The sequence below is a fragment of the Trachypithecus francoisi genome, unplaced genomic scaffold, assembly GCF_009764315.1.
Source record: "Trachypithecus francoisi isolate TF-2019V2 unplaced genomic scaffold, Tfra_2.0 Lachesis_group3, whole genome shotgun sequence".
Classification (NCBI taxonomy): domain Eukaryota; kingdom Metazoa; phylum Chordata; class Mammalia; order Primates; family Cercopithecidae; genus Trachypithecus; species Trachypithecus francoisi.
In genome coordinates this window covers 159221862-159249027 of record NW_022681468.1, presented here as the reverse complement: position 1 = coordinate 159249027, position 27166 = coordinate 159221862, and the positions used below count along the sequence as shown (strand labels likewise).

Below are 27166 nucleotides of genomic sequence, written 5' to 3'. Positions count from 1 at the left end.
TATGGTCTCTGTGGCACCAAATTTACTCTGCTGTTGTAGTGCAAAAGCAGCCACAAGAAGTATGTATGCAAATGAATGAGCCTAGCTGTGTTCCAGTTAACTTCATTTGTGGACATTGGAATTTGGGTTTCCATATAATTTTCGTCTACCAAAGTGTATTATTCTCTTGGATTTATTTTAACAATTTAAAAACCTAGGCCGGGCGCGGTGGCTCAAGCCTGTAATCCCAGCACTGTGGGAGGCCGAGACGGGCGAATCACGAGGTCAGGAGATCGAGACCATCCTGGCGAACACGGTGAAACCCCGTCTCTACTAAAAAATACAAAAAACTAGCCGGGCGAGGTGGCGGGCGCCTGTAGTCCAGCTACTCGGGAGGCTGAGGCAGGAGAATGGCGGAGAAGCTCGGGAGGCGGAGCTTGCAGTGAGCCGAGATCCGGCCACTGCACTCCAGCCCGGGCGACAGAGCAAGACTCCGTCTCAAAAAAAAAAAAAAAAAACAATTTAAAAACCTAAAAACCATTCTTAGTTTGCAGGACCTAGAAAATCAGGTGGCAGGCCCTGGGTTTGGCTGTGGGCCGGAGTTTGCTGACCCTGGTTTAGAATGACTAGTTCTCATCTTACTCCACTGTCTGAGTGACCTAGGACGTGGCAGCTGGCTGTGAGAATGTAGGTTTGTGGTGTAGAAAATTGTACACATTGAAAGTTATTTAGAATGTATCTTTTTAAAAGATAGGAATTCAGTCTTTGTCACTTCTTCTTATTGTCTTTTAACAAATTAACCAAATTATTAAACTACTGGTATATGTCTTCATTTTAGATGCCACGAAGATTTGCCACTCTTTCTGCGATGTTTTACTGTTGGATGGATTTATACAAGGATTTTGTCTCTGTTTGTGGAAATACTGCAGAGACTTCACATGTATGAGGTTAGAGCACAGGTCCCTGTCCCCCTCCCGTCCCCTGCGCCCCATTACTGATTTGACGGCGTTAAGCACATAAGGGACAGCTGTCGGGATCAGCATTTTCTGCTTATCTGGTTAACACACAGTAATATAAGGGAGGCATGTTTGTTTTGTTTTGTCTTTTTGAGACAGGGTCTCACTCTTCACCTAGGCTGGGGTGCAGTGGCACGGTTCAGCTTACTGCAGCCTCTACCTCCCGGGCTCAAGTCATCCTCCTGCCTCAGCCTCCTGAGCAGCTGGGACTACAGGCGTGCACCACCATGCCTACCTTATTTTTGTATTTTTAGTAGAGGTGAGGTTTCACCATGTTGCTCAGGCTGATCTCGAACTCTTGGGCTCAAGTGATTTGCCCACCTTGACCTCTGATGCTTTGAAGTGGGATTACAGGTGTGAGCCACTGTGCCTGGCAAACGAGGGCATATTTAATGTAGGCAGCCTGCTGTCTCTTGGATTAGTGTAGAGAAGAAGGTGAAGACGGACAGCTGTTCTGTTTGCCTGTGTGTTGATGAATCTGTGTCCCAGGACGGCCAGCATCCTGGAGGGTGCCCCACAGGTCTGCAGCCTGAGCCTGAGTCTCTTTCAGGACTCCATGTGAGACTTGGGAGGTCCCCAGAAATCTCTGAGGGAGAAATCTCCTGTTTCCTTACTCTTCCCTGTCAGCTCTCGTGGATTGTCTGGAGATCATTTATAATCACAAATCAGAAATTTGTCATATCCTTATACTAAACTTTGTGAAATTGCTAGATTTCACTTATGTTGTGTTTGATATTTCTATATTGAAAATGTTATCTCCAGACCAGGCATGGTCAAAAATATATGTATGAAAAGAAAATGGGATCTTACAAAGAGGATGTGCGAAGCTGGGTTCTTGGCGTGTGGTCTGTGCATCCCGGGGGATCGATGGGTGGGCTTTGGGGAAATCTGTGAATCTCAAACTTGCATGTGTATGGGGTTTACGCATTTTTTGGGGGTTAATCATTCCATATTGCAAAGACATCCATGAGCCACAGAAGATTAACAAACAGAATGACTGAACAGTCTGTACATAATCTAAGACCAGAGAGTCTCCCTGTTGAGGTGAAGTGTTTGTATGAGGACACCCCTAATTCCTTTCCTGCCCACCCCAAATCCCTCTTGCAGTTGGTCCTGTGACCTGCTGTGTTCCCAGAAGTATATGGATTTGCCAACTGTGACCAGTGCTCAGCTGCCTGGAGCTTGACTCTGTGTGACTCTGCACTGGTTGACTGGTTTGCAGAGAACATTCTGCAGCACTCACAGATATCTGTACCCCAGTGTCAGCCGGCGGGGACCCGGTGAAAAGTCAGGATGCCTCAGGGAACCCACAGCCACTCCAGAAGGCACCTCAAAGTCCCTGTCCTGTCAGTTCCGGGTCCTTGGCCTCATTGTAGAATGGAAAGATATGCATTATCAATAGGCTTTACCAATCCTATGGGCTTGTAAATGTCATTACAGCTGGATTTTTTTGTGAATCTAACGAGCTTTCTTTGTTATTGTTGCAATAGGAAGCCGTCAGAGAACTTGAAAGCCTTTTGTCTCAGAGAATTTACTGTCCTGACAGCAGAGGCCGATGGTGGGATCGACTGGCCCTGAACTTACACCAGCACTTGAAGCGCCTGGAACCGGTACTCAGTAATGAAACACACCTGAAACGCCTTTTCATTTTGGAATCAGCTTTTAAAATATGGCAAACTTAAATGCCTTAAAATCTTACAACATGTATTTCTTTTGTTAACATTCTTCTTTTGTCTGTGTTCTTCCAACCCCAAAATACCAGAGATGCCAGCACAGCATGAGCATAGAGCCTTCAGCCTGGGTGACAGAAGCTTTTGTCTTCTCTTCGCTGATTGGCGAGATGGGCTGGCTGTGGACTCTGTGCTGGGATTTAGGAATCAGGATCTAGGAATTAAGGGAGACGGAGAGTCAGACGACTCAGCCGTCAGCAAGTGCCTTCAAGGAAGGCGTTTGTTTTGGAAATGGTGACTTTGTTCATTTGTGGCACAGGGTCTCCAGGTAGAAAGATTGGCGAGAAATGGTTCCTTTCCTTGTCTTACTGCAGGTCCTTTTTGCGTGACTCTGTACTTCTGTGAGGTGTTTGGCTCTGCCGTTGGGAAGTGCTGTTTGACCTTGAGCAGGCACCAGTGCTCCCCGTGGTGGCGACCTTGGGGGCACTTGGAAGCGCAGGGATTCTGTGGCCACTGCAGCCAGGCAGGGTGAGGCCGCAGAGCCTGTGCCTCTGGGCCAGGCAGCAACAGTGGTTCTTTGTGTGGCCGCCAGCAGGCCCCACCCTGTCTCTCTTCCAGCCTTGCATTTGAGTTGAATGGAGGGGACTGTGCCTCTGGGAGCTTTTGATTTTTTCAGTGGCCCATTAAGTGAATCGGGGTGACGTAGGGGTGGAAAAAAATGACCACGGGATAGGAAATATGACATCTTGTTTTTATTGCCATAAACTGAAAAAGTGCCTTGTTACCTAATGTATCAGGGAAAGAGCCAGTAAAGCGATTCCTCTCGTGGAGGAGGGCGTGGGGCTTCCTTACCACTCAGTGTTTACTGAGGCTGAAATAGCAAGAGAAAGCATCTGGTAGCCCAGAACCAAATACAGAAGGAGAAAGCTTGTGTTTGTCACCTTTCTTTCAATGAAATAAAAGTTCAAGAGAGTACAGGTTTCCCCTCCGTTCACAGTTCTGCTAGGGGGTAGACAAGCCACTGAGCTTATTTTTGAGATTTGAGCTAAGCCTGGTTCCTCCTAACCTGTTCCCAGAGGTCTTACTGGTCACACTCACAGCTCTTGTTATTTCATTAGTGTTCTTTCATCTTTACCTCAGTCTCCAAGGAAGGGATCTCCTCGCTGAGTGCTTGTTCCTGCAAAGTGCCCTGCAGCCCGCCCAGGCCTGGCCAGGGCAGAGGTGGAGCCTCTGGGCCCTCCCTCTCCGAGGCCAGGCTGCCGCTGCCCGGCACCGTCTTCTGCCAGCGAACAGGGTGCCCTTCAGAGCCTCATTCTCCCATCTTCATTCCTTTCAGCCACCCAACTCCGGATGGCCTGAGCCTTCACTGATTTTCAGTTTCTTGGTTTTTATTTTTTCTTTCACTTTTTGTTTCTATTGTGGTACAATAAATTTTAACATCCCTAAAATGTGGCATTTTAGCTATTTTTAGGTGTACAGTTCAGTGGCATTCATGGTACTCAAAAGGTGTGACCGCTGCCTCTCCACTGATCACACCAAACAGACACACGGCAGCCATTAAGCGACTGCTCCCCGCTTTCCCCTCCCCCAGGCCTGGTGACCTCTCATCTACTTTTTGTGTCTGTGACTGTGCCGTTCATTTCATTCATTTCATTGAAGTGGAATCCTACGATATTTGTGGTTTTGCGTCTGGCGTATTTTGCTCAGCATCATGTTTCTGAGCTTCACCCGCACCGTGCCACGTGTCAGGCCTCCGTTCCTTTTCCAGGCTGAACACACTTCCACTGTAGCATCTGATACCACATTTTCCTAGCCACTCATCGGATGATGGACGCTGGGTTCCTTCCACCTTTTCAGCCATTTGTAAGAGTGCTGCATGAACCTCTTTCAGACCCTGCTTTCAGTTCCTTTGAGAATACCTGAGTGTGGGATTGCTGGGTCCTGTGGTGATTCTGTGTTGAGCTTTTTGAGGAGTGGCTGAACTGTTTTTCACAGTGTTTACACCAGTTTCACATTCCCACCAGCAATGTGTGAGGGTTCCGGTTTCTCTGCCTCTTTGCCAACACTTACTTTCCACGTTTCTGATTATAGCCATCCTAGTAAGTGTGAAGTGGTATCTCCTTGTGGCTTTCTGTATTTGTTTGCTGATTTGTCCGACTCTGAATTGCCTTGGGAAATACTTGTAACTCCTCCAAACCTTTGGCTCCTGTCCCTGTAAATAAGGAATCTGAAGCAGCTCCATGGTGCCTGACTGCGTATGAGATTCACCTGGAGCTTTGATGTGGCCACCCCCTCCACGCCTGGGCTCCTGCTCTGGAGGTTCTCATTGTGTGGATCCGGGGGGAGACACATGTTTTCCTGCAAAGCTGCCTAGGTGATGTCCTGAGCCGAGTTTTCCTGTAAAGTCAGGCATCCCTGAAGTTCACACGCTTTGTGAGGGGCGGCTGCTGGGATCCGCAGTCCACCTGGATGACAGCCCAGTCACGCTCCAGCACGTTGACTGTGAAGGCTCTGGTTGCCGGATGCATTGAAAGCATCAGAATAAGATCTAAGGAAACAGCCTAAATCTCTAGAGGTGCTGTTTGCTCATTTGCTAATCAGCAAAATTCAATAATAAACAGTGGGCTTTTCTGTCAAACTAAATGCATGGAAGCTGCCATGGGGTTTTCTAGGAGCCTGATGTGTGGCCATGCTCTCTGCCAGACGATCAGGTGCATCACAGAAGGGCTGGCGGATCCGGAAGTCAGAACGGGACACCGCCTTTCACTCTATCAGCGAGCCGTGCGCCTGCGGGAGTCTCCAAGCTGTAAAAAGTTCAGGCGCCTCTTCCAGCAGCTCCCAGAAATGGCTGTGCAAGATGTGAAACATGTGAGGAAAGAGCCTTTGGGTGCTTAGGCGTGGGGGCCTGGTTTTTCTGGAGCAGAAGCAGCCTAAGAGCTGTTTTGAGTATGTGTTTTCTGTTAGACTTGGAATCATCTAAAACTCGTTCTGGACGGCTGTGTGGCCATTGCTCCCAGTCTCCCCGTCGCCCTCCTCCCTGAGGAGACTTGGCTGCTTGGTGTCACACCCTGGGTTGAGTGACAGATCTCCTGAATGGGGCCTCTCAGCATCTGCCAGTTTCATTTACTTGTTGGGGCCTGTAGAGCAGTTCTGGTGGTGGAGGCTTTCCCAGGGCCGGCCAGCGAGCTGTCGCATCCCCGCAGGTGTGCGTGTGTGAGCCCCACGCTGTGTGCTCTGCTAAGTGACTGGCTTTGTGGTTAGGGAGGTCAGTCCTTGGGATGCTAGAGGCAGGTTTTCGGGGACTTTTGCTGACCTGAGGCTAACAGATGTTCTGCTGCTGCTGTTTCAGGTGACCATCACGGGCAGGCTGTGCCCGCAGCGTGGAATGGGCAAGTCTGTGTTTGTGATGGAGGCCGGGGAGGCCACTGACCCCACCACGGTCCTGTGCTCCGTGGAGGAGCTGGCACTGGCCCATTACAGACGCGGCGGCTTTGACCAGGGTAACTGAGCAGGCTTCCTCTCGTGGCACCCGGCCCTGGGTGGATGAGCAGCAGCACTGGATGGGCTGTCAGCAGTGGGCTGCTGTCCTCTCTCTGTCCTCTGTTCACGGTGGAAGATGCTGTGGGCTGGGGGATGTCTTCTTCCCATTCTTCCCCTTATCAATGATAAGGAGTAGGTCAGGGGTAGTTGTCCCACAGGGCCTGGCTCTGATCTTTTTTTCTTTTATAAAAACTTCTTGTTATGCACAAGCTTTTGTACAGAAGTCAGGGGGGCGGAGGGGCAGTGTGCTCAACCCCACGGCCCACCCAGTTCCATTCAGTCTTCCTTCTGTTGTCTCCTGCCCCTTCCCCTGGGATTTTAGAAGCTGGCCCCAGATACCCACTCAGGAGCCCTGCAGCCCATGCTACTAGCTTTTGGGAACAGCCACTGAGCCTTCCGCCCTTTGCGTCTGGCAGGACTCTCCCTGTACCCAGGCTGTAGGGTTACCAGTGTTAAAAACACTGATATTTTCAAATGTGTGAAAATCAGGACATGATTTCAGTATTCCCTGAGTGTTCAGAAGATTAACAAGTACTATAGAAAGATAACTACAAGATAGGAGTTTACAAAGCCCAGGTTCTTTCTGATGAGTGTTGAGATTCATCTATAAAATATCTTTATTACTTACAGGGAAGGGTGATGCTATTGGGGAAGACTTGCAAATGCCAGTGAAGAGAGAGAGGTACAGTAGGCCTGAAACGGTTAGAAATAGTAGAATGCCCGTTCAAGGCCCCAAGAGATGTGGAAACTGGACACTTGGTGGAGGAGGAAGCAGGCTGAGACGTGGGAGCGCTGAAATGCTTGCAGTTGAGCCATGAGCCTGAAAAACACACGATTCCTTTCCCAGAGTAGAAACTATTTTTCCCTGATTAAAATCAATGCAGTGAAACTGAGCTGAACTCTGGCTGCCAAGCTTTGTGCCACAGGGAATTTTGTGTCAGAGCGATCTCAACCTCTTCTGGGAGGTGATTTCTGAATTACTCAGAAGGACTGCATCAAAAATGATTTCACTTATAACACAAATGCACAGCAAGGACCACTTAGGAGTTAAGGAAGGAACCAGGCACGGTAGCTTACGCTTGTAATCCCAGCACTTTGAGAGGCTGAGGCAGGAGGATCACTTGAACTCTGAAGATGGAGGTGGGAGGATCTCTTGACCTCAGGAGGTCAAGGCTGCAGTGAGCCAAGACCGCCACTCCACTCCAGCCTGGGTGACAGAGTGAGACCCTGTCTCAAAACAAAACAAAAAGGAGTTCAGGAATGATCTGGCCTCTCTATTCCTGCCTGATCATCAGTGTATTCCACAGGACGGAAGGCTGACTGGAAATCAGGTCCCAGCTCCACTCCTGGCTGGGAAAGAGCATGAAGTGTTCTAGGAAGGAAAGTCCTCCTGGAAGACCTGGCAACAGCCAGGAGTCCTGCGTGAGCCGCTGTCCTTTGGAATCCCTGAGACGGGCCGCAGGGATTAGGAGCTAAAACTGAGGAAGACAGGACAGAGAGCAGCACAGCCTCGGAAGTGCGGGACAGAGGTGACCCCGGCAGGCATGACGGGCTGTGGCTGCCTGCTCTCTGCCCTCACAGCGCCCCGACCCCGCTCACTGTGGTCTGATGCAGATGGGTTGGGGCCTGTACATGTCAAGGCGGGACCAGCCAGAGGAGCTTTGCTGCCAGTACTGGCATGTCAGGATGGGGCTCTGGTAGTCAGTACCTCCTCCGGCCAGTGGTCCTGTGGGGAGAGGCATCCATGCGGCCTCCTCCCTTGTCGGGTGTGCTCATGTGCAGAGAAGCATGGGCTTGGAGGGCAGCTGGATGAGCTGGGGCTTGCTCAGGGACACGGGTCTGTGTGCTGTGCCAAGGCTGAGCCCTTCATCCCACACCAGATCTTGTCTCTGACTCTGTGACCTCAGCACCTGACTTCTGTCTCTCAGGTCATCTCCCAGTCAGTCAAACATTTGTGTAACACGATGAGGGGGACTGAAGTGGGTGGTCTTTAAGGCTAGAGGTCTCTGTAAAAGCCTTGACTATTGGAAGCACTGGGCTAGGGCAGTGTAGTGCCCGGGGGACGAGGTGCATCAGAGCAGCACCTGCTGAGGCCAAGAATGGAGGTGGCTGCTGTCGGCCTCCTGGGAGGTCCCCTCAGGGAAGCATTTCTTCAGGGGTGGCCAGGGACCTCCTGCGCCAGGGCCTGCATGGGGATTCAGTGCCAGCCCAGCCCTGCTGAGGCCCAGCCTTCGGAGCCTGAGGAGGGTATCTGCTTGTTTTTCTTTTAAACATGTTTCTTAGATTATTCACTCAAGTTTGAGAACCACTGCTTTGTGACTTGGAAATGTTCATTTGAATTTTTCTATGATTATTAAGATTTTTGCCTTTAAGGCTCTGTATATAAACAATGTACTGTATAAAATGAGCTGGGAATGGCATGAAAACAGGATTTGCTTCTGAATCTGAAATATTTCTATTATTTTCTTGAAATGGAGTGTGCAGTAGGTGATGGTGGTGTTTTGGAAGAAACAGATAAAACATTTTTTTTTTCGTGTGTGTGATCTTAGGGATTCATGGCGAAGGGTCCACCTTCAGTACCCTGTGTGGCCTCCTCCTGTGGGACATCATCTTCATGGATGGGATTCCGGACGTCTTCAGAAACGCCTGTCAGGTACTCAGTGCCCCTGCCCCAGGAGGAGGTCCTTCTGCACACGTCCGTGGCTCACACCCCTGGGCACCGTGTGTCCACAGCCAGCAGAAACCAGCTCTGTTGCGGTCCTTGATAACTTATTTTTAAAATCTGATTAATAGAATTTAAGATGAACATATGTGAAGTTTTAAACTTTAGCCTCCACCTTACATTTAGACCTCTGGTATAAAGTACCGTCAGCGTCAGCCCTCCCAAGCACCTGCCGTGTCGCAGGCACTGTTGCAAGGATCTCACAGACATGGGCGCATCTGCCTGCTCAGAGGTCCACCCAACTCAGCGAAAAGCTGTTTTTGCATATTATTACTAGTTTAATAAATTGTTTTATATCAATTAACTTTGACTTGGCTTTTGAGAGAGAGAATGTATCAGTTGGTTGGCCGGTTTCCAAGTTTTGTAGGTACTGACTAGTCCTCTGGTGAACACAGCTCTCTGCAGGCACAGTGTGACAGCTTGCTTTCCCTGTGACACAGGCGTTCCCCCTGGACTTGTGCACAGACAGCTTCTTCACAAGCAGACGCCCGGCCCTCGAGGCCAGGCTGCAGCTGATTCACGATGCCCCCGCGGACAGCCTGCGGGCCTGGGTGGCAGCCACGTGGCAGCAGCAGGAAGGCAGAGTGGCTTCCCTTGTCAGCTGGGATCGCTTCACGTCTCTTCAGCAAGCTCAGGTAATGGTTCACCTGCATGGCAGGATTTGCTCAGAAAGTAACGCCGCCCCAGTGCTGTCTTTTCAGCAACTTTATCAAAACACACACACACGTGTGTATATGTAAATATGTGTATGTGTGTGCATATATATATATATATATGAGAATACCCTATCCCCCCGGCCCCGATGCCACTGTTAGTGATGGAAACATACTAGGGTGTTAGAAAAGCCCCAGCTCTGCCTTTGCCACCCCTGAGTTGACAGCTTTGTTTGGCCTGCCCTGTGGCTGAGGCAGGGAGGATACCTTCTGTGTTCCTTCAACTGCTGTGCTCTGTGAGGCCGTGCTGTCATGTTCCTGAGTGCATCCTCCACATCCCTTTTCCTCAGCGCTCCCCAGCATGGCCACACTGGCAGAAGCCTGGAAACTGACCAAGGAGGACCAGTCTCCCACCACTTGCCAGTGGGATTCCAGCCATGGTTCTGCGGCTCCAGTACAAGCAGCAGAACAGTGCGCGGTGGGCCTTGGGTCCACGTGCGCTGAAATTACATAAATTACATACACACTGAGCTTTTCTCTGTCTCGTGATCCCTGCAGCCTATTTCCATTCTCTGTCACAAGGGAAGTGGCTAACTGTCCCTGTTTTGTGTTCAGGATCTTGTCTCCTGCCTGGGGGGCCCTGTGCTCAGTGGTGTGTGCAGGCGTCTGGCTGCTGACTTTCGGCACTGCCGAGGGGGCCTCCCCGACCTGGTGGTGTGGAACTCCCAGAGCCATCGCTTTAAGGTCAGTTGAGCCAGAATGGAAAGTCCTGTCGGTAACCTTATTCGCAAATGAATCAGAGGCCACAAATAGGCATTTCTTGAGTGGCTGTTGGGAAGACTGAATTCCTTGAGAACTTTTGGGCCGAGGGCCCGGGTTCCTGCGGGCCTCTCCCCTGTGACTGGCTTCATCAGAGCAGGCGGGTGAGAGGAGCCCCAGGGTGTGAGCAAGATAGAGCTCCATCTCTTATGACTTGACGTGGAACTGATGTTCCATCACTCCTGCTGTATTCTGTGGTTAGGAACGAGTCTCTAGTCCAGCTGACACTCAGAGGGAGGGGGTCACACAGGGTGTGGACGCCAGGAGCTATTTGAGAAGCTTACCGATAATTGTGCATTTTAATATGACTTAAAGAATATAATGGATTGTTTGTAACTCAAAGGATAAATGCTTGAGGGGATGGATACCCCATTCCCCTTGATGTGCTTAGTTCACATTGCATGCCTGTCTCAAAACATCTCATGTACCCCATAAATATATACCCCTACTATGTACCCACAAATATTGTTTTAAACAGCTCAGAATGAACACTTCCTTGAACGCTGTCCACTAGCCCAGCCCTGCTGCCCATCGCTGGTGATTTCTTTCCTCATTATTGAGTTTTGAGATTAAAAAATTACATATTCTGGATACAAGTCCTTTATCAGTTATATTTCATCCCAGTCTATGGCTTATCTTTTCATTTTCTTAATAGTGTCTTTTGAAGAGCAGAGATTTTAAAGTTTGACAAAATCCAACTTACTTGTTCTCTAGTGGATCATGCTTTTGGTGTCACATGTCAGAAATGCTTGCCTAATCCAAGGTCACAGAGTTTCTCCTTTGTTTTCTTCTAGAAGTGTTATAGTTTTAGGTTTCACATTCAGTTTTATGATCATTTGAGGCACTGTTTGTATACAGTGTGGGGCATGAACTGGAATTCATTTGTGGCGTGGGATAGCCACTTGTTCCAGCTCCGTGTGTTGAGAAGACCATGCTTCTTCCACTGAAGTGCCTCCATATCGTTGTCAAAAATCTAACCCATATATATGTGCGTCTGTTTCTGGACACTCTTCAGTTCCACTGATCTGTTTGTCTGTATTTCTTGATTATTGTAGCTGTAGATAAATCTCAGAGTCAGGTAGTTTAAGTCCTCTAATGACTTGTTTTTCAGAGGTGTTTTGGCGCTCTTGCATTTTTATTTGAATTATAAAATCAAATTTTAAATTTCCAAGAAAAAAAAGCCAGCTGAGGCCAGGTACGGTGGCTCACGCCTGTCATCCTAGCACTTTGGGAGGCCAAGGCGGGTGGATCACGAGGTCAAGAGATTGACACCATCCTGGCTAACATGGTGAAACCCCGTCTCTACTAAAAATACAAAAAATTAGCCAGGCGTGGTGGCGGGCGCCTGTAGTCCCAGCTACTCGGGAGGCTGAGGAAGAAGAATTGCTTGAACCCAGGAGGTGGAGGTTGCAGTGAGCCGAGATTGCGCCACTGCACTCCAGCCTGGGCAACAGAGCGAGGCTCCATCTCAAAAAAAAAAAAAAGCCAGCTGAGATTTTAATTGGAATTCCTTTGAATCCGTAGACCATCTGAGAAGAATTGGTATCTTAACAGTATTATTTTGATCAGTGAACATGGTATATAATCCCCATTTACTTAGATTTTCCTTATTCTTTTTGCAGTGTTTTTAGTTTTCAATGTAGAGGTCTTGCATATCTCTTGTCAGATTGATCCCTAAGTACTTCATATTTTTTATGGTATTTAAGCAGTATCGTTTTTAAAAGTTTCAATTTCCAGTTGTTTGCTGCTCTGTGTAGAAATACAGTTGATTCTGTATATTGATCTTATATTCTGCAAACTTGGTACACGTACTTATTAGTTCTTGGAGCTTTTTTTGTATATTTCCTTGGATGAAAACATTGACAATCAGATTGTCTGCTAATAAAGATATTTTTACTTTTTCCTTTCCAGTCTTAGTTCCTTTGTTTTCTTTTTCTGGCCTGACTGCATTGGTTAGAACCTCCAGGAAACCTCCAGGAAAGCATAGGCTGTAAATGGTGAGACTGGACATCCATGCCTTGTTCCCAATCTTGGGGGAAGGTACTTAGTCTTCCATTATTGAGTATCATGTTAGATATGCATGTTAGATGCAGATGTTTCGCAGATATCTTTTATTATATTAAGGAACTTCCCTTTACATCCAAGTTTTCTGAGAGTTTTTATCAGGCATTGATGTGGGATTCTGTCAAATACTTCTTTAAAAAGTCTATTGACATTATTATCTCATATTTATCTCTTGAGTACGCTTATTAATCATGTGATTTACATTGGTTTTTGAATCTTAAACCTACCCTGCATTTCTCCAACACACCCCACTTGGTCATGATGTATTATCCCTTTTATATAATGTTGGGAGTTGATTTTGATTTTGCAAAATATTAAGAATTTTTGCATATATGTTCATGAAGGATATTGAACTGTAATTTTCTTTTCTTATAATCTCTCTGTTGGGTTTTGGTTTCAGAGTCATACCGGCATCAGAATGGGATGGAATAGTTGGTGTAGAATTAGTATAATTCCCTAAACATTTGATAGAATTCCCCAGTGAAGCAGTATGGATTTGGAGATTCTGGGGGGAGGAAAATTTGAAACTGTCAATTAAATTTCTTTTTAAACAACATAAGGCCGTTCATATTATCTGTTTCTTCTTGATTGCGCTTTGATAGTTTGTGTCTTGCAAGGAATTTGTCCATTTCATTTTTGTCTTAAAGTTGTTTACATTTGTTTCTTTTCTTTCTTTCTTTTTTTTTTTTTTTTGAGATAGTCTCGCTCTGTTGCCCAGGCTGGAGTGCAATAGCGCGAGTTAGGTCACTGCAACTTCCGCCTCCTGGGTTCAAGTGATTCTCGTGCCTCAGCCTCCCTAGTAGCTGGGATTACAGCTGTGCACCACCATGCCTAGATAATTGTTTTAATTTTTATTTTTGGATTTTTAGTAGAGATGAGATTTTGCCATGTTGGCCAGGCTGGTCTTGAACTCCTGGCTTCAGGTGATCTGCCCGCCTTGGCCTTCCAAAGTGCTGGGATTACAGGTGTGAGCCACTGCACCCAGCCGTGTGTTTCTTATTGCATTTTAATATCTGTAGAATCTTTCTCTGTCATGCTCTTATTCCTGATATTGGTAATTTCTGTCATTTCTCCCAGATGAGTCTGGCAGGAGGTTTATCAGTTTTACTGATTTTCTCAAAGAATCAGCTTTTGGTTTCCTTTGTTTTTTTTATTTCCTAGTTTCTTAAGGTGGAAGCTATGGTGATTGCTTTGAGACCTTCTTTTCTAATAGTTAGCTAGTGCTCCCAGTTTCCTCCTCAGTGCTGCTTTCTCTGAACCTCACAAATTTAGTAGTTGTTTTCATTTTCATTCAGTTCACAATACTTTCTGATTTCCCTTTTGACTCTCTTTTGATCCTTGGCTTATTTAGAAGTGAGTCATTTACATTTCCAAACACCCGAGAGATTTTTCAGGTATCTTTCTGCTATTGATTTGTAATTTAGCTCCATTGTAGTCCGAGGACATATTTTGTATGATTGGAATCCCATTAAATGTGTTGAGACTTGTTTTATGGTCGGGAATGTGGTTTTCCCTGGTGAATATTCTGTTTGTATTTGAAAAGAATGTGTGTTCAGCATTTGTTGTGGGCAGTATTTTTAAATGTTAGGTCAAGTTGGTTGATAGTGTTGTTTAAGTTGTCTGTGTCCTTACTGATTTCTTATTTACTTGTTCTATAAATTATTGAGAGAAGAATATTGACATCTCTGATTATAATTGTGGATTCGTGTATTTCTTTTTTTCTTTTTTTTGAGACAGAGTCTCACTGTCACCTAGACGGGAGTGTAGTAGCAGTGCCATCCTGGATCGCTGCAGCCTTGATCTCCCAGGCTCAAGCAGTTCTTCTGCCTCAGCCTCTTGAGTAGCCGGAACTATAGGCATCCACCATCATGCCCAGCTATTTTTTTTTTTTTTTTTTTTTGTAGAGATGGAGTTCCATCATGTTGCCCAGGCTGGTCTCAAAACTCCTGGGCTCCACATTGGCCTCCCAGAATGCTGAGAGTATACCAGTATACCGTGCCCGTTTTGTGTATTTCTTCTTGCGTTTCTATCAATATTTGCTTCATGTATTTTGAAGGTCTAGTATAAGATGCGTAAACTTTTAGGAGGGTCGTGTCCTCTTCATGAGTCTACCCTCATCATTATGAGGTGACCCCCCTTTACTCCTGGTAATCTTCGCTCTGAAATCAACTTTGTCTGATATTGTTAACATGTAGCCACTTCAGCCTTCTTTTGTTTAATGTTAACGTGATACATTTTTCCATTCTTTTACTTTTGACCTATTTTATCTTAGTTTTAAATGTGGATTTCTTGTAGGCATCATATAGTTGGATCTTACTTTTGAATCCAGCTTAACCTCTGTCTTTTAATGGGGTGTTTGCATCATTTACATTTGATTATTGATATCCTTAGCTTTAAATCCTGATGCTTATTTTCTCTTTGTCTCAGAACTCTTTTGTTCCTTGTCTTTTTCCTGAGTAGCTGGGATCACAGGCGCACGCCACTGTGCCTGGCTGATTTTTGTAGTTTTGTATTTTTAGAGATGGGGTTCCGCCATATTGCCCAGGCTGATCTCAAAGCCCCGGGCTCAAGTAGTTCACCTGCCGCGGTCTCTTAAGTGTTGGGATTGCAGGCATGAGCCACAGCGCCTGGCCCTGCCTTATTTTTAAAGATTGCATTTTATAGCTTTGTTGGCTTGTTAGCTGTAATGGTTCATTGTGTTTAAGTGGTTGCATTAGTATGTATATTATATATCTTAAACTTATCCACCTTCAAGTGATACACACTTTAATGTAGAGTAAAAAGAACCTTTCAATAATATATACTTGTATCTTCCCTCCCAGCCTTTGTGGTGTTTTCATATATTTTACTTCTACGTGTTATATGTTCTATAACATATTATTTTTGCTTTCTGCAGTTGATTAATAAGAGTCTGTATTTACTCATGTAGACAGCATTTCCAGTGCTTGTTATTCTTTTGTATAGATCCAGATTTCTGTGTGGTCTCATTGTCCTGCTTGAAGAATTTCCTTTCATGCCCGTAATCCCAGCACTTTGGGAGGCTGAGGTGGGCGGATTGCTTGGGCTCAGGAGTTGGAGACCAGCTTGGGCAACACAGTGAGACCTCATCTCTACAAAATGATGAACAAATTAGCTGGGTGTGGTGGTATGCACTTGTAGTCCCAGCTACTTGGGAGGCTGAGGTGAGAGAACTGCTTGAGCCTGGGAGGTCAGGGCTGCAGTGAGCTGAGATCATACCACTGTACACCAGCCTGGGCAACAGAGTGAAACCTTGTCTCAAAAAAAAAAAAAAAAAAAAAAATTTCCATGTCTGGAAGTTCTGCTAGTAATGAATTACAGTAGTTAGCCCTCTGTATCCATGGTTTCTGCTTCTGTAGATGGAACAAACCATGGACTGAAAATATTTGGAAAAAAGAAAAAACAATAAAAAGTAACTACAATAAACCAATCAAATAAAAATAGAGCATTGGCCGGGCGCGGTGGCTCAAGCCTGTAATCCCAGCACTTTGGGAGGCCGAGATGGGTGGATCATGAGGTCGGGAGATCCAGACCATCCTGGCTAACACGGTGAAACCCTGTCTCTACTAAAAATACAAAAACTAGCCGGGCGAGGTGGCGGGCGCCTGTAGTCCCAGCTACTCCGGAGGCTGAGGCAGGAGAATGGCGGGAACCCGGGAGGTGGAGCTTGCAGTGAGCTGAGATCCGGCCACTGCACTCCAGCCCAGGCGACAGAGCAAGACTCCGTCTCAAAAAAAAAAAAAAAAAAAAAATAGAGCATAACAACTATTTTCATAGCATTTACATTGTATTAGGTGTAAGTAGAGATTATTTAAAGTATATAAGAAGATGTACATAGAATATGCAAATGCTATGCCATTTTGTATCAGGGACTGGAGCATCCATGGATTTTGGTAACAGATGGGGTCCTTGAACCAGCCCCCCGTGGATACTGAGGGAAGACTGTATTTAGGTTTTGTATGTCTTAGCCTTTATTTCACCTGTTTTTGAAAGATGTTTTCTTTGGGCAACGGATTCTATGTTGAGCGTTATTTTTCAATACTTTAAAAATATTAGCCTACTATCTTCTAACTAGCATGGTTTCCAATTGAAGAATCTTTTTTTTCCCCTCTGGCTTTAAAAATTCTGGCTGCTTTGACTATATCCCCTGATTACACAGTCATGATATTTCCTAGGGAACTGTTATATTTGTGTGCCTGGGATTCACTGATTTTCTTGAATCTTTGGGTTTATAGTTTTCATCAAATTTGGAAAATTTTTGGCCATTTTTTAAGTATTTTTTTTTTCTCATTCCTTTGAGGACTCTAATTAAACGTCTGTTAGGCTGCTGAATGCTATATTTAAACAATTTTTTTCTATACCTAGAATAGTTTTTATTGCTGTGTCTTCAAGTCTAGTGATGTGTAGTGAACAAAACACACAATTCCTGCCTTCATGAAGATGATATGTAGTACACATTTTTATCTTACGAATGCCATGAAAGAAGTGCATAGGGAGGATATACTGAGAGCTGTGACCTGTCCAGATGAGTTTAAGCTGAGCACTGAAAGATAAGAAGTCAGGCATGTCAAGAACAGGGAGAAATGTTCCCAGGCAACGGGAAGAGCAAGTAGCAAGTGGAAGTGACGGCCTTGGGGTAGGGAAGAGACTGGTCATGGCAAGAAGGTTAGATTTAATAGAAAATAAAACAGTAATTGGAGGATTTTAGGCAGGGAAGTAAAATCCAGTGCATGCTTTAAAACAATTTTTCATTTGCTGTACTAAGAATCGGTTTACTCATCCTCTGTGAAGAATTGTCTAGTTTCTACAGAATAGAAAAATTTCTGAATAAATTTCTTAGCTGCAGACGCTCCTCAACTTATGATGGAGTTATGCCCTGATAAATCCTACACATCAACTGAAAATAATGTAAGTTGAAAATGCATTTAACACATTTATCCCACCAAACCTCATAGCTTAGCTTAGCCTACCTTGAATGTGCTCAGAATGCGTGCATCAGCCTACAGTCGGGCAGAATCATCTAGCTCACTGCACGCCGTAGAGTACTGGTTACCCTCATGATCATGTGGCTGACTGGGAGCTGTGGCTCACTGCTGCTGCCCAGCATGGAGTATCATACTGGGAAAAGATCAACACTCAGAGTATGGTTTCTATGGAATGTGTATCACTTTTGCACCATTTTAAAGTCAAAAAATCCTAAGGTGAACCATTGTAAGTGAAGGACCATCCGTGTATTTGTGTTATACTTACAAATACAGTGGGAGAGCACAAGAGCCATTTAAGTAGTTCTCACTGACAACTACAACTTACTTGGATGGCTTTTCATTCAGTAAGACACTAATAACTTTTAAAAATTTCCCTTCCAGCTGGTGGAAGTTAAAGGCCCCAATGACCGTCTTTCACATAAGCAGATGATCTGGCTGGCTGAGCTGCAGAAGCTGGGGGCTGACGTAGAAGTCTGTCACGTGGTTGCAGTTGGAGCTAAGAGCCAAAGCCTGAGCTAAAAGCTATGGAATTGGGGATATTTGGTCATACATGAATGTAAGATTTTCAAGAGTATAAAGCATCATGTTTTAATTGTATTGTCCATTATAAACCTGATAGTTTGACTTGTCATTGTACAGTGTCTGTATATCACAAAACAGTGTTTGCTTGAATACACTCATTGATTCCACAGTGGGTAATAAACTTTTTTTTTTTCGAGACGGAGTCTCGCTGTCACCCAGGCTGGAGTGCAGTGGTGTGATCTTGGCTCACTGCAACCTCCACCTGCTAGGTTCAAGCGATTCTCCTGCCTCAGGCTCCCCAGTAGCTGGGACTACAGGTGTGCGCCACCACACCCGGCTAATTTTTGTGTTTTTAGTAGAGATGGGGTTTCACCATGTTGCCCAGGTTAGTCTGGAACTTCTGACCTCAACTGATCCACCCGCCCTGGCCTCCCAAAATGCTGGGATTACAGGCATGAGCCACTGTACCCAGCCGGTAATGAACTTTTTAAAAAAAGAAAATCCTCGTTGACCCTTTTTGGAGCTGGATGCATCTGTATGATCAGACATGTAAAAAGCTGGAAAACCCAAAAACAAGTGATGATTCATCTTTAGGTTTTTTAATAAAAAAGTTAGCGGCCGGGCGCAGTGGCTCATGCCTGTAATCCCAGCACTTTGGGAGGCTGAGTAAGGCAGGCGCATCATGAGGTCAAGAGATTGAGACCATCCTGGCCAACATGGTGAAACTCGTCTCTACTAAAAATACAAAAAACCAGCTGGGCGTGTTGGCAGGTGCCTGTAGTCCCAGCTACTCCGGAGGCTGAGGCAGGAGAATCTCTTGAACTCGGGAGGCGGAGGTTGCAGTGAGCCGAGGTCACGCCACTGCACTCCAGCCTGGTGACAAAAAAAAAAAAATTTAAAAAGTAGCATAACCAATGTTTCCTTCAAGTAATTAATTATATGAGAAGCTGAGATTCTCAAATATTATCTAAGTTTTTCTTTACTGCCCTATACACATTTAGCTGTTAAACTTTGTTTTGTGATTATCTAAGGGCAGAAAAGTTAAATTCCAATTTCTTTAGGAATTAAAAAATGATCATGAAGTTGTGTTAATTTGTAACATGTAAATGCTTGTTCTACTGATCAGGCCTGGATCATGAAAGGAATGAAGTCTTTATCAGAGGCAGTTGTCCTTCATTGTCCTTCTCCCTGGGACCATCCCTAATAACTAGATCAGGGGTATTTTCTCTGTTGACAGTAAAGGCAAATCAGGGCTGCTCATCACCATGTGGGAGGGTCTCAGGCTGGCCAAGGGGGTGTGGTAGAAAGGTGATTTATCCATGTGCCAGGCTCAGGAGTCAGGGAATGGGATCCCAGTCTCTCGACTTGTTCTAAGGCCTTCTTGGGGCAATGTAGCTCCCCGGTTTTTATATTTATTGAATGGAAGGACCAGTTAGGGCATGATCCATCAATATCCACATGGCCTTAACTTTAGCCACTTCCGAACTGCTGTTAAAAAATTACTGATCACTACCTGGCTTTAGAGGGCAAGCAGAAACGTCCCATGGATGACACAGGAGTATGGATGGGAGAAGATGCCTTCACCTCTTCGATCACTGTGTTCCTGTAGATGATTTCATATTGATAACAACAAACAGTTGCTGTGGAAATTTTATTAAGCCATCAAAATTTCCTTCACATTCATTACTGTTGAACAACAAGGTAACACATCTTCTTGCTTATCCCACTTGAACTCAAGTCATCAGTTTTAGGCACAAAGGTTTTAGTTTTCTCAGGAAATCAAGTTTGAACCACTTGAGTTACTATTGCAGCAAGCAGATTTTGTTGACAGATGTGAGTAGCTTTCACCCTGTTAGTACAAATTAGTATCCTTTCCTTAAATAAAGTTAGATATTTTTGGTTTCAAAATCGGGTTTCTATCATAAAATAACAGCAAGACACTGCATATCTTTATGTCCAATACTAGAAATTTCACCCAGCACATCAGCGTCTGCACGGCGTTCCCTCAGCAGGGGCTCTGCTGGTAGGCAGCGGGGGTGCTGAGCTCTCTCTAGTGCACTCTGTGCAGCCACACCACTACTGTCACCACAAGTCCCTCTGATGGCAGAGGTGGTAAGCAGCTTTACCCTGGCCCGACGGAAGGCTGTCATAGTTGTTTTTCATATTATGCACAATAAAATGTGGCACAATAATCATGATATAACAACTGTCCAGCAAAAATAAAACTATTTTACTACATTTGATTATACAAAAATATGCATTTTTCTATTTTTAACCATTATTAATAGTACCTAATAAACTTGTAAATTAACAACAATAAAATACTACAGGAGTTAAATGTGAGGGAAGAAAATTACAGAGGGAAAAATGCTCAGTCCAACATTTAGTAATAATAAAAAAGCAGCTAAATGAAAAAGGGAGAACTGTGATTACACTGTCAATGGTAGGATACGCTGTGGTGTTACAGAGATTGGATCTGGTTTCCCATCAAGGACTGTAAAATGTTTAATAATTCTATTTGTATAAACTGAAACTAGCCCTTATTTTCTAGGCAGCAAGTTGGCAAAAACCTTGGGTTTACCCATAAAGTGAATTTCTTAAGATATTTTATAAGAACTTCTGTTATATCCAGAGACATTATCAATTTTTAAAAGGCAAATAATTCAGATAGAAACAGCTATTCAGTACATAGGTAAAATAGAGTTATCTTGAAAACACTTGTTTTAGAAAAGGAAATAAGCTAACTAGACACTTTACTATAAAAATTTTTCATATCTTAGGACGGCAGTTCAAGAAACAGTCAAATTTGAAAGCATCCATGTTGTCGCAGGGAATGAGGAGTGTGGGGGAGGCGGCGCCTCATTTCACTGCTGGAAGAAGCTTCAGCTTTGACCTCTACAGTGGTGGGTAGGCTCTTGTCACACAGTTTGGAAACAAGAGTGTTTCAGATCAAACAAACAACTGTGTCTCCTCATTCTCCTCAACTTCGCTGTCAAAAGCTGGGGGTTGGGAGAGCACTTCTCTAGCTATTCAAATGGCTGTGTTTTCAGAGAATCCATTTTTTTATTTCTCCTTTATTCCTAAGCATTAGGAACTATGAGAAAAGGACATCTGTACAGGTGCCCAACTTGTGACCTCATTAGTTATTTCCAAGGGGAAGTGCCAGCAATAGTTTGCCACACTGCAAATACTGATGGCCAAGCCCAGCACGCCTCCCAGCAAGCCTTGTTTTTGAGGGTGGGTTTTGGCATAGATGGCACTCTCCTGTCTCCAGCACGCACCTCTCAGGAATCAGCACCCCACAGGCCACTCCCCAGTGGCTTTCAGAGGAACAAGACTTTGGGGATGCCTGGCTACGAAGCTTAGTATGAAAAGCCTATTTCCAATATGCAATGGGATTCTCACAAAAGAGAAATTATATTTTCTTCTGTAGTATTTGTATCTTAATGTCAAAGGCACTTCTAAGTTTAATTATCTGCAGCAAATGCTTTAAAATTAACAGTGCATATCATTTTAAAGTTAGCCCTATGAAGTTAAAAAAGCAAACTCATGATTTCAAAACACAGTGATCGAAGGTCCCGAAGAAGGTGATCTAAAATAATAAATTCTGTCCACAGAACACTGAACCTTCATCAGGTGAGTTCAATTAGAGATGACAGAAAGTAACCACAAATATACACGAATACTTCCTAAAACCTGCTGGAGGTTTTATCAGATGTTCCTAAAAATGATACGAAACGCAAATTTCTTAACTTTCCTGTTGCCTGCTGCTTGGGGTTGCTAACGTGACTATCAGATAGCCTTCAGGAGGCAGTAGGAAAAATGGATGGAGAAAGAATGTAGCAGACAGAACATGAACAGTTTGATCACAGTTACAACAGCCAGACCTGTAATGACAGAAAGAGGACAGGAACAAAATTGACATCTCTCTTAAAATAAGTGTGAAAGAAGCATGATTCAACATGTTTTTAAATATTAGTGCAAATTTCAACTATTATTACATACAAAGTTATTAGAGCTTCAAACGCCTAGGTTAGCAATTTTAATTCAGAGGAAAAAGTTGACAGCTTCCCTCAAAAAATGTTCAGAAAACACCCTATTTTAGTCTTCATTTGCTAATGTCTCAGTAGACAACCATATTTTGGCCCCACTTAAAAATTTGCTTAATGGTGTTCCTAAAATGCTTCGTCTGCATAGATTCCCTACAGGAGAAAATGGAAAGGAGGAGGAGAGAAACTCCGGCGTCCCCGAGGTGTCGGTGTCATGCGGGCCGCTGGCTCTGAAGTACATCCTGCTCTGGTCCAGCTCCCCGTAGCAGGCCTCCAGGGGGCCGCTACGCTGCTGCCGCAGCATCCTGCTCAGCACATCCACTTCATCAGCCAGGAGGGAGAGCTTGTGAAAGGCTGTGATGGAGCCGCCCAGGCTGATCTGGGCCTCAGGAACCCAGCGGAAGTAGCACAGTTTCCATAGTTTTATGTGTGTTCCAGAGACACGTGGCAGAATAACACCGTGCAGGTTGACGGGTTTGGAAAACCATTCTCTAAAATATTGCTCCATATCACTGTTCTGGCTCTTGGTTTGCTGAGGTGGATCTGGCTTTGGTTTTAATATCAATGAATTTCTCCTTGGAAGTAATTCTTGGTCACTGATGATCCCATTCTTTAAGGCAGACGGCATTCCTCTTAGTGTGGAGCTGTAGTTTTTCTATACAGAAGAGATTTTATTATGTTCCGGGATTTCCCTTTTTAGAAAGATTGTAAGGATGCAATGGCAAATATAAACTCAATACTATGAAAAACTAATGGAATTTCAGCCTCAAGGAACATTTTCCTCCCTTCCTCTGTAGTCCTTTATAATCCTCTTCCCCTGGAATTAAACTTTATGTGTTGACTCTACCTAGGCTATTGCCATCAGCCTGAATGGGGGTAGGGATAAGAGTACCTCCTATCCACTAATTTGCTTAAGGATAAGTTCTAAGACTAGGGCTAGAAAAAACCCTAGACCTGGCCTATTGTATCAAGAACAACGGCAAACTGAATGGAGGCAGTCAGGAGGCCAAACGTCTGATTCTTTGTTCTGTACCTTTCAGTACTCTCCAAATTTTCTACCAAAAAAACCCCAAGAATTTACTTGGAAATTATTAAAAGGACAAACAACGAATGTTATTAGGACAAGAATACAGCAGTCAGGAGGCCATGACTACATCACAGCCCGGTGGCATTCCTGGCCACAGTGGCGGCTTCAGTCATCGAGAAATGGATAAATGGGGCTTCAGTAAATGGGGCTTGCAGGCTCAGAGCCGCAATCTGCCCACTCTCAGGTACTGAGACTTTGTGGGCCTCAGACACCAAGAAGAAAGCTGGGATACAGTCACTTGAGTTAAAAAGGGAATGCCCCCTCAGAAACCTGCATTAGCAGTGTTACTCTTGGAACTGCCTTTATTTTTAATGCTCTGTGTTCTGAAAAAGATGTGTTTGGTTATGTGTGAGCCAACATCAGGTTTTGTTAGCTGTGATTTACCTTTGTCCGTTTAAAAGACTTCACGGAGCCATTGTGTACACAAGGCGTGCTCTTTCCAATGTAGAAGGGGTTATGGAAAAGGGTGCGGTCCTTTGCTGTAAACTGGAGAGACCAGTCCCAAACAGAGGGGAATTTTAAGCCCTTCTCGTCACCCAATTGGATATTTTTGCTTATAGCAAATTCCTGCAAAATAAATAAAATATTTGAACATTTGTGAAAATATGCAAAACTAAGGATTTTCTCATGAATGCCTTTTTTCAGATGAGCCATTCATCATTATACAGGTTAAATGTTCTGTACTGCAGCCCTCAAAACCCACCAGAACGGCACTTTCACTTCAAGAAAGGCTCCTGGCTTTTGAGCTCCGAGAAGCCCCCCAGTCCCCATGAACAAGGAGTGTGCTATTCAAGTGCCCTCTGCCTTAAGACCCCAAGGAAACCATGCCCTTTGGGCACTAAGAATGTTATTAAGAGAAGTTTCACTAACATGATACTACAAAGTCTTAAACATGTTGAATTTATTTCTATAATTACAGTATTTTCCTTTTATGAGCACACTATCAGTACATTTTAGTAGTTATCTGTTGGTAAGTGGATTAACAAAATTTCTGCATGGAAATCTCTGCCACCAGTTTTATAACTTACCTTCTAAGTGGGGAGCTACACTTCATTGAGCCAGTGATCTCAAATCACAGACCACAGACTTGGAGTAGGAAGGAAGGGATCAACTCCCCTGTGGTCCTAGCATGTGGCTAAAACCATGGAGACCATGTACACGGGAGACCCCTCTTCACAGGAGTCCACCTCTAGCCTAGACTCTGGGCTGGTGCAGCCTGGTTATCTGGCTTCCCACCACAGTAAACTGAGGTCACACAAAGCTACAGGGTGACAGCCAACCACCTCACTGTGAGGAAGACAAGGAGCTCCTCTGGAAGGCAGTCCAGACCATTTCTATGAAGCATAGTCACATTTAGCAACGAGGAGAAAGGACTCTCATCTCAGCTGATGGACGGCAGCAGGCTACCACAGCAGCATATACACAACAGTTCCCTGGAGGAAATAACCCCAGACACAGAGTCGCTGGATGATGGGAGATGTCTGATTCTTTGTTCTTACCTTTCAGTACTCTCCAAATTTTCTACCAAAAAAAACCCCAAGAATTTACTTGGAAATTATTAAAAAGGCAAACAATGAATGTTATTAGGACAAGAATACAGCAGTCAGGAGGCCATGACTACATCACAGCCCAGTGGCATTCCCTGCTACAGTGGCGGCTTGAATCATCAAGAAATGGGTAAGCTATGTAACAGCACAGGGCATTTTGTAAAGTTTTACAAAATTTTCTACTTCAAATAAGTAAAAATTCATTGAACACCAAATACACACACTCTTAAAATTTTTGGCCAGGCACAGTGGCTCATGCCTATAATCCTAGCACCTTGGGAGGCCGAGGCGGGCAGATCACGAGGTCAGGAGTTCAAGACCAGCCTGGCCAATATGGTGAAACCCCATCTCTACTAAAAATACAAAAAATTGGCTGGGCACAGTGGCTCACGCCTGTAATCCTAGCACTTTGGGAGGCCGAGGCAGGCGGATCACGAGGTCAGGAGATCAAGACCATCCTGGCGAACACGGTGAAACCCTGTCTCTACTAAAAATACAAAAAACCTAGCTGGGCGTGGTGGTGGGCGCCTGTAGTCCCAGCTTCTCGGGAGGCTGAGGCAGGAGAATGGCGTGGACCCGGGAGGCAACGAAGCTTGCAGTGACCAGAGATTGCACCACTGCACTCCAGCCTGGGCGACAGAGCGAGACTCCCTCTCAAAAAAAAAAAATACAAAAATTAGCCGGGTGTGGTGGCACACGCCTGTAGTCCCAGCTACTCGGGAGGCGGAGGCAGGAGAATCGCCTGAACCTGGAAGGCGGAGGCTGCAGTGAGCTGAGATCGCACCACTGTGCTCCAGCCTGGGCGATGGAGCAAGACTCTGCCTCAAAAAAAAAAAAAAAAAAAAAAAATTAGTTACTTGAAATTTCATCATATACATAGATTAAAAACCACCCATTTGCTTTCAACACTGTTAAAAGCTGAAATCTAGTAAAACATGAACCCGAACATGTTTTAATGGCCCTTCAATCAGTATACAGAAAATGTTCTCTTCGCCAAGTGCGGTGGCTCATGCCTGTGATCCCAGTACTTTGGGCGACTGAGGTGGGCGGATTGCTTGAGTCTAGGAGTTCAAGACCAGACTGGGCAACATGGTGAAACGCTGACTCTACAATACAAAAATCAGTTAGGCGTGGTGGCATGCGCCTGTAGTCCTAGCTACTCGGGTGGCTGAGGTGAGAGGAGTGCTTGGACCCAGGAGGCAGAGGTTGCAGTGAGTTGAGATGGCACCCACTGCACTCCAGCCTGGGTGACAGAGCCAGACTGTCTTTAAAAAAAAAAAAAAAAAAGATGTTCTCTTTTTTAAAAGGTGAAAACTAAAAATATTTATCTCCAAGAGAAATCAGATTTTCTACAAACAATACCTGGCCACTAGCACCTAAGGTGGCCTGAGAATGGAAAAAAAAAAAAAAGAAGAAATGCTTTGGGCTTCTGCCTGTGTGAAAGGGGCTGCGAATGGTTAAGAATCATGACCCTTAGACAATGACCAGTTCCTGCTAGGGAGGAAGGGAGAGGGGGATTCATGTTAGTATCTGTCACAAAAAGCTTTTGAAAAAGCCAAATTAAAAAAATAGAGCACTAGAACATGAACAGGGAAAGCAGATGAAATACTTGTAGAAAGTATTTTTTACAGCTCCCTCAATACAATTCAGTAATGTTCATTTCTGGTGGAAGTCTGTCGGCACACGCAGCATCAGCCAAGCAACAGGGGCAGTGGTGTCTGGGGGCCGGGAGTCCTCCATGCAAATACCCACCCACGCACTGCCCAGTCCCCAGACCCAAAAGTCTTTGTCCTCGTCTCACGCACCTTTTGCAGGCTCACACTGTCTGTGTGTACATGGGGTAGTGAAGGGAGAGAATGAGGAAGAGCTGAAGGAGGCAAACAAGGCCGAGGGAAAGCCTAGCTGGAGGCAGAGAGGGGGCCCAACAATGATTACGGTGACAACAAATGAAAACGAGCAACTGGGAGAGCATGTATTTTAGAACAAATGAGCGTTCCATACCCCAGGAGCCTGAGCCTGGATCACTGGTCCTCAGCACAGTATCTGGAAAGGTCAAACTTTCCTGGTGGGGTGGGCAGGGGACAGATTCTGGCTCTGTCACCCAGGCTGGAGTGTAGTGGCACAGTCTCAGCTCACTGCAATCTCTGCCTCCTGGGCTTAAGTCATCCTCCCACCTCAGCCTCTCCAGCAGCTGGGACCATAGGTGCACACCACCACGTCCAGCTAATTTCTGTATTTTTTGTAGAGATGGGCCAACGGTGTTGAGTTTCTTTGAGCCCTGGGTCCCCAAAAGTGGCAATGTTGGACAATCTCTCCTGCCTTTCGTGTCCCGAAAACTGGCTCCTATGGACTGAGACTGCCCTTCCTCCTGATTCCCGTTTTCTGACTCTATAAAATCCCAGCTCTTGTCCTTTTCTTTGGGATGCCCGTTAATTAAGTTCTCCCTCCTGCAATAGCCTAAATAAATCAGCTCCTTAACTGACCAGTGTGTTTTG

The 27166-nt window shown here is 45.1% G+C and overlaps 2 protein-coding genes across 8 annotated transcripts in view; one reads left to right on the top strand and one right to left on the bottom strand.

The window, feature by feature from the left end:
• The window catches only part of FAN1 (FANCD2 and FANCI associated nuclease 1), a 39441-nt gene extending 15727 nt beyond the window's left edge, over positions 1-23714 (top strand). For 2 of the 7 annotated variants that reach the window (XM_033190712.1, XM_033190710.1), the window contains exons 7-14: positions 818-926; positions 2486-2605; positions 5369-5533; positions 6015-6165; positions 8755-8858; positions 9368-9562; positions 10196-10324; positions 17848-18154. In XM_033190712.1, coding sequence (XP_033046603.1) covers positions 818-926; positions 2486-2605; positions 5369-5533; positions 6015-6165; positions 8755-8858; positions 9368-9562; positions 10196-10324; positions 17848-17985 — 1111 coding nt within the window. In that variant the 3' untranslated portion in view covers positions 17986-18154. Of the gene's footprint in view, positions 1-817; positions 927-2485; positions 2606-5368; positions 5534-6014; positions 6166-6835; positions 8635-8754; positions 8859-9367; positions 9563-10195; positions 10325-17847; positions 18155-22185; positions 22204-23077 lie in introns of those variants that run through there. The other 5 variants (XM_033190711.1, XM_033190714.1, XM_033190713.1 and 2 more) reach the window with 4 other exon arrangements.
• The window catches only part of MTMR10 (myotubularin related protein 10), a 53297-nt gene continuing 45751 nt past the window's right edge, over positions 19621-27166 (bottom strand). Inside the window, exons 15-16 of the mRNA XM_033190718.1 lie at positions 23509-23691; positions 19621-22692 (exon numbers count right to left, since the gene is read on the bottom strand). Of these exons, the coding sequence (XP_033046609.1) occupies positions 22090-22692; positions 23509-23691 (786 nt within the window). The 3' untranslated portion in view covers positions 19621-22089. The remainder of the gene's footprint in view (positions 22693-23508; positions 23692-27166) is intronic.